Source organism: Octopus bimaculoides, chromosome 24 (genome assembly GCF_001194135.2).
Source record: "Octopus bimaculoides isolate UCB-OBI-ISO-001 chromosome 24, ASM119413v2, whole genome shotgun sequence".
In the NCBI taxonomy this organism is placed as follows: Eukaryota; Metazoa; Mollusca; class Cephalopoda; order Octopoda; family Octopodidae; genus Octopus; species Octopus bimaculoides.
In genome coordinates this window covers 28,425,087-28,432,343 of record NC_069004.1, presented here as the reverse complement: position 1 = coordinate 28,432,343, position 7,257 = coordinate 28,425,087, and the positions used below count along the sequence as shown (strand labels likewise).

The following is a 7,257-nucleotide window of genomic DNA, read 5'->3' as shown; positions in this document are numbered from 1 at the left end:
CCCCCCCCCCCCACCATATTTGATGGCATGTAAGAAGTACATAAATGCAAAGCTAGGTTTCTCATAAATGAATTTTGTCCCCGACATGCACATCTGTTGGCTAATTTTAATCTAGAACCTCTTTTCTAACTAGCCTATTATTAAGGTGGTGAGCTGGCAGAATCATTAGCACACCTGACAAAATGCATAATTGCGTTTTGTCTGTCTTAACATTTTGAGTTTAAATTCCACCAAGGTCAACTTAGCTTGTCATCCCTTCCGAGGGATTTGTGCTCAGTTATAATTGGAACAGATTCTTGTTATGTCAAAAAAAGAAAAAGTCTCTGGCAGCTCTTGTGCATTCCAAGACATGCATAATTAAAAGAAATCTGTTGCTTGAAAAATAGATGAGGGTTAGTGACAGAGAAGGCATCTAGCTGTGATACAATGCCTCAGTAATGTGTATTGCTCTAACCCATGCTAGCCTGGAAAACCAAATGTAAAACTAGTAAATATATATGTATGTGTATGCCTGCACAGGTGTGTGTTTGTGTATATATATATATATATATATATATATATATAAATAAATCATTTTTGTATTCCAGATACCATCAGGACCTGAGGATCTTAACATTTAACACTCCTGGTGAAATCAAGTTGAAACAGAAGAGATTGTTGGCTGTACAAAAGAATGAAGGTACGAAAGATTTTCTTATTAGTATTTAAGGCAAACACTTAGCGGCAATTCTTCCTGGCTTTGTTCTGAGTTCATATTTCACTGGAGTTGACTTTGCCTTTCATCCTTTTGGGGTTGATAAAATAAAGAACTGGCCATATACTATCATCATCATCATCATCGTTTAACGTCTGCTTTCCATGCTAGCATGGGTTGGACGATTTGACTGAGGACTGGTGAAACCAGATGGCTACACTAGGCTCCAATCTGATTTGGCAGAGTTTCTACAGCTGGATGCCCTTCCTAACGCCAACCACTCCGAGAGTGTAGTGGGTTCTTTTACATGCCACCGGCATGAAGGCCAGTCAGGCGGTACTGGCAACGGCCACGCTCGAAATGGTGTATTTTATGTGCCACCTGCACACGAGCCAGTCCAGTGGCACTGGCAATGATCTTGCTCAAATGTCTGTGTACATGCCAGGAAGGCGACACTGGGCACAGGTGCCGTCTCGATTTCACTTTTTCGCTTTCGCTTGCTACAACAGGTTTTCGCAAGCCAAGTTTGGTGTCCAATGAAGGAGACGACGTTGGCATGGGTGCCAGTTGTCAAATTTAGTTCCATTTCGATTTCACTTGCCTCAACAGGTCTTCGCAAACGTAGTTTAGTGTCCAATGCGGAAGGTGCGCATAAGTGGGCTGGCTACACCCCTGGCAGAGGCCTTGGATTTAGGTCTCACTTGGCTTACCGGGTCTTCTCACGCACTGCATATTTCGAAAGGTCTCGGTGGATGTAATCAATTAGCCTCTCTCCAGCAAAATTTCAGGCTTTGTGCCTATATTAGAAGGGACTATAATTAAGGTGTTGGTGCCATGTAAAAAACAGTGGTACTGGTGCCCTTCCTTCACTTTCTCTCTCCCTCCCTTTCTCTCATAAGACACCCTTACTAGTATATAAAAACTCAATTTCATCGTTCCTCCTTACAGATAACCTCAAGGGAGACTATTCCTCGAATCCTTCTCCGTATCCTGAGATCGATGCATTTATTAACTCCATCATTTCCACTCAAAGCCGCAGAGGAAGAATCTTCCGATGGATGTATTTCAGCAATGAGAATCTCTTAGGCTACGACATCTGCCAGTACCGATGGTGTGGTAACATTGGTCGTGAACACCGAAGTAACAACATCAGGTAGGGGAGTGGCTTTCACGTTAACTTCAGTTTCATTCTTAACATTTGTTATTTTTTTTCTGTATCTTACACTTTCGTTCATTTTGCATTCAAACTGGCCAAATTGAGCCAAAATGTTGAAACTGGCCAGATCCGGCCTCAAACAACAACCCTAAAATCTTGTTCTAAAACTAACAAATCACATCATTGTAATCTCTTGAACTACAAAATAATCTGATTAATTTTGAAATAATATAAAGAAACTTTACATTCTGTTGAAACAATAATCTGAATACGAAAGGGTTAAAGATGGAGATTAAAATTTTTTTTTTTTTTGTTAGTCTTGTGTATATTTTGAAGAATTTCAGTATTAGAGAAGGGTTTAGTTCTCTTGAAAAGAGTTTGAGACTTGTATGTACATACACAGTGTACTTGTTATTTTATCGTATTTTTAAATATTAGGAATATGTTTTTTGAAGTCACAAGACCTGATGAGTGTTATTTATCTTAATCGATTCATTGTAGATTGACCAAATCTCTCCCACTTTTATGTGGCCATGAAATGCGCGTAGTCTTTCATTCACTTTCGCTTTTATAAATTTACTAAACTGATTAAAATTTTTAGTCAAATATTTTATGAATTTTATGGATTACAAATTTTCTCTTGGATTTTTTAGATTTTTGAATTAGTATTTTGTAGAGTACGTTTTTGTTGATGGTGTCTGATCTCCTTCATCGTTTGAGTTGCACCATGGTGGTTCTTCTCTAAATTATTAACATATAGATATAGATAGATGGATATACACACACATATATAAATATGATTTTGAAGGGAGGTTCAGCCAATAAAATATAATTTATGGAGGTGTGGCTGTGTGTTAAGCTTGCTTCTCAGCCTCATGGTTCTGGGTTCAGCTCCACTGCGTGAAACTTTGGGCAAATGACTTCTACTATAGCTTCAAGCTGACCCTGTGTCTAGATTTGATTGGAGGAAGCTTGCTTTTTCTTTACGCACATACGCACACACGTTTTTGTGCTTGTTTCGCACGACTTGCCAATTGATATTGGTGTGTTTTACATTCCCATAACTTAGCAGTCTGGCAAAAAGACACTAATAGAATAAGTAACAAGCTTTAAAAAAAAAATTTGTGATTGACTCATTCAACTAAAAATTCTTCAAGGTGGTGTCCCAGCATGGCCACAGTCTAATGACTGAGACACATCTCTCTCTCTGGCTCCATACTGTTTCTGCCTATTGAACTTACTTAAAAGGCATTGATCAGCTTGGGATTATAGTAGAGAATACTTGCCCAAGGTGTAGCACATTGGGATTGAACCGAAAGCCATTAGTTACAAATTGACATGCCTGCTTCTTCATCATCATCATACATCCATTTTCCATGCTGGCATGGGTTGGACGGTTTGACTGGTAAGCTGGGGAGCTGCACCAGGTTCCAGTCTGATTTGGCAAAGAATTCAGAAAAGAAAGCCAAGCTGACCGAACACGAAGACATTGGATCTTGAATATATTGTCAAGTTTATCAAAAGGAACCAAAAAGATATTGAAGAGAAATTGAAATGCAAATTGTAATGAAATGGCGACATTTCCTTTTTGGTGTGTTTCTGAAGAAGAATTTCCTCCCATTTTTCTCTTCCAGACTAATAGTGGACCTGAAGCAATGTGTTTATTACCAGAAATGCCATGATCCAGATTGCAAACGGATTAATTACCGTTCTGAAGGTATGAGAGAGGTGATCTTTCATTTCTTCTTTTTGATTAGGGGTTTTCACCCATTTTCTATCTATGGACCCCTTTGATTACTATTTTATTCTGGTGGACCCCCATAACCATAAGAGGTCTTAAAAACTATTGGGTTGGCAAGAAAGTAATTTCGTTTTTCATAAATAGAATTTTTTAAAATGACTTTTACGGTTATGATTTTTTTTCCATTTGACATTTGAAAGCCGTTACTTTTAGTTTACTTTAGAAGCAACTTGCGTGTAGTTTTGTTTACAGCTGTTAGTTCAACATCATCATCGTTTAACATCCGCTTTCCATGCTAGCATGGGTTGGACGATTTGACTGAGGACTGGTGGAACCCGAAGGATACACCAGGCTCCAATCTGATTTGGCAGAGTTTCTACAGCTGGATGCCCTTCCTAATGCCAACCACTCCGAGAGTGTAGTGGGTGCTTTTACGTGTCACCGGCACGAAGGCCAGTTAGGCGATACTGGCAATGGCCACGCTCAAAATGGTGTATTTTATGTGCCACCATCACGAGCCAGTCCAGGGGCAATGAACATTTTCACCATATTTTGCTTTTTAATTTCTGTAAAGGCAAGAAAGCTGCTGAGGCTCACACAATAGTTTATGGTGTTGATTGCTTAACAGAATACTCATGTCAGAAATGGTTTTAAAAATTCCATTCTGGAGATCTTTCACTCAAAGATGACCAGTGTCCTGGTCGACCAACTGAAGTCGATGATGACCGAATCAAAGCCATTATTGAATCTGATTGTCATATGACTGTGTGAGAGATTACAGAGAGGTTGAATGTATCACACACACAATTGCAAATCACTTAAAATGTCTTGGTCTCCCATAATTCTATTAACTGGATCTTTTTTTATGAAACTTTGATTTCTAGCATAAAACAGCCTTAGAAACATGCTGGAATGATCAAAATAACATTTTAAATAGAAATAAGCGAGATATTGAGTGAAAAATAAGCAAACCTCATTTGAATATCAGAGAAATATACCTAGCAGATGAGCAAAAAGGTTAGATATGTGTAAATATTGACAGATAATTACGAAATTTGTAATTTTCAAGTGATCTCATATGAGATCACTGGTAGGTAATGGGTTAACAAGCTTGATATTTGGATTCCACACAAACTGAAAGAGATTCACTTAACACAATAAATCAATATGTGTAATCGAAGCTACTTCGAAGAAACCAAACAATCAATTCAGATGTTTGCTGTCAACAACTAATGAAACTGGTGGAAGCAATCAAAGAAAAATGGCCAGAATTGACAAATCATAAAGGAATCCCCAATCTACTATTTTGTTGCATTGGACCCCCCCCCTGTCAAATGGACCCTGGTTGAACATACCTGCTTTTGGACCTCCCTTTTATACTGCCTCCCCCTCCCCTTCTTCCTGCTGCAATCAATTGCTGTTTCTGTTAACCCTTTTGTTACCATATTTCTGTTGAGATGTTCTGTGTTTCTTTCCATTATTTAAAATATAACAAAGAATTTAGTAAAATAACTTGGTTATCATTTAAGCAAGTGTTAGGAATATAAATTGTGACTAAAATTTGGTGTAAGAGTTTAATTCAGAACTTTTGAAAACAAGACATTTGTATTGAAAGGGTTAAGGGGCCAGTAATGCTCCCTATTTACTCAGAAAGGTATAAGCAGATGTCTCTCTGTGACACACTATTCTTCATTGGTTTCAATCAAAGGACTGTGGCCAGACTGCAGCAGAGCCTTGAAAGATTTTATTCTGTCGGTCTCTTGCCAAGGAGATGGAAACAAACCAACACCAGGAGGTCCCACTGCGTAGCATCTCTGGCAATGGTCTACTGTTGTTATGGGCCAAACAAATCCTGGGCGAGTACCTTTGACTAAACGTGATGGTTGAAAACAAGCATCACCAGGAACAACTAAACTACCATATCAAAGCATTAATCTATACATACATACATATATACATACATATATATAATCTCTTCCTTTTAAGATTATCTGTTGCCTGACAATTTACTTCCCTGGTTGAATGACTCCACATTGGATGAGGACTTTGAAGACAGTCTGTTGGTTGATGCTTTGGAAAGCCATGAAAGAACTGAAGATTCCCTGTTGGTCGAGGCTGTGGAAGGGAAGCAAGAAGTGACCGACCCGTTGATGGATGCTGACGACGAGGAGGATCAACGTTTGTTGGTCGCTGCAGAAGAGATGGAGAAAGATTACGGTGTCTTATCACATGGTGGAGAATGGGGCTGAACCAAGAGGTAAATTGTAAGAGAGCACCTGTTTATATATTGATGCATTGCAGGTAACATAACAGAAGGTACAAATCTGTATATGATCTTATTTTTGGTCAATTTTGTTGAAGGTTAATATGCCATCAGCTGGATGAAGGATTTTAAAATCTTATTGTGGGACCCTATATCTTACTCTTGTAGGAAATGGTTTTGTCTGGACCATTTCCAGGTGTTTGACCACCTGTTTGGTATTCTCTGGAGGAATTTGTTGAAATATGAGTTTGAAGTTGACCATTTCTGATGGTGTGTTTCTTACTTTACAGTGACTTTTTTTTTTCTCTCTGTCTCCAGGGTGGTTGCAGTTTTTTTTTTTTTTTTTTGCAGGTGGATTAACATCTGCTAGTGATCATCATCATCATCATCATCATCATTTAACATCCGCTTTCCATGCTAGCATGGTTTGGACGATTTAACTGAGGACTGGTGAAACCAGATGGCAACACCAGGCTCCAATCTGATTTGCTAGAGTTTCTACAGCTGGATGCCCTTCCTAACGCTAACCACCCCACAGTGTAGTGGGTGCTTTTACGTGTCACCCGCACGAAGGCCAGTCAGGCGGTACTGGCAACGGCCACACTCAAAATGGTGTATTTTATGAGCCACCCGCACAAGAGCCAGTCCAGGGGCACTCTCTACAATTATTCACTTAATATTTTCTTTAGTGAGAAGACACCACATCAGTGGGACTGAGTACACCATGTGAGGGGCTCTGTAAAACATAGGGGACAAAAGGATGATGGCAACTGGATTTGTGGTCTAGAAAGGTCTCTAAGAATCCAAGGGTACATCCTTCTGGCTCCGCTGGCCTTGTGGCTGATGTAGGTGCTCCAGCTTGGTTTAATACTTCAGTTCTAATTTAGTCTCTGTTGTTGACATCTGCTAGAAGGAAGAGAACATGGCTGTTTTAAATACACCCTCTTTTCCTGTTAAGCTGTCTTAGTCCTTACAAAAGCCAGGGGTCAGTTATTCTTAATTTCACCACCCTCTCAAATGTGTCAATGGTTTGCGAGGGATGCAGATTCAATGTTAATACACTAAGTTATTTCCATTTGTGGAAACTGAAATCACCAACTGGGACAGAAAAATGTTCGGCAGAACTCTGCTTTTACACACTGCATATAAACCACCCTATAAACTTTTATTTTTTGAGTATTTGCAGAAAATTTTTGTGAATTTGTTCTATGCATGTTAAAAAAATTTTTTTTAATTTTTCCAAATTTGAAGAAATTTTTTTTTTTTCATATTTTCCCAAATTTAAAAAAAAAAATTTTTCCCACCCCTCAAATCCCAAATTGAAAAAAAAAAATCTTTAAAAATTTTTCCCAAATTTACAAAAAATTTTTTAGCTTTCCCAAATTCAAAACTTCTTTTCCCCC

General features: G+C 38.6%; 1 protein-coding gene across 5 annotated transcripts in view; it reads left to right on the top strand.

Annotated features, from left to right (window-relative positions):
• LOC106883065 (DNA-directed primase/polymerase protein) overlaps window positions 1-7,257 on the top strand; it is an 86,121-nt gene that overhangs the window by 7,162 nt on the left and 71,702 nt on the right. For 2 of the 5 annotated variants that reach the window (XM_052976372.1, XM_014933936.2), the window contains 4 exons: window positions 588-679; window positions 1,643-1,847; window positions 3,485-3,567; window positions 5,578-7,031. In XM_052976372.1, coding sequence (XP_052832332.1) covers window positions 588-679; window positions 1,643-1,847; window positions 3,485-3,567; window positions 5,578-5,840 — 643 coding nt within the window. In that variant the 3' untranslated portion in view covers window positions 5,841-7,031. Of the gene's footprint in view, window positions 1-587; window positions 680-1,642; window positions 1,848-3,484; window positions 3,579-5,577; window positions 7,032-7,257 lie in introns of those variants that run through there. The other 3 variants (XM_052976371.1, XM_052976373.1, XM_052976374.1) reach the window with 3 other exon arrangements.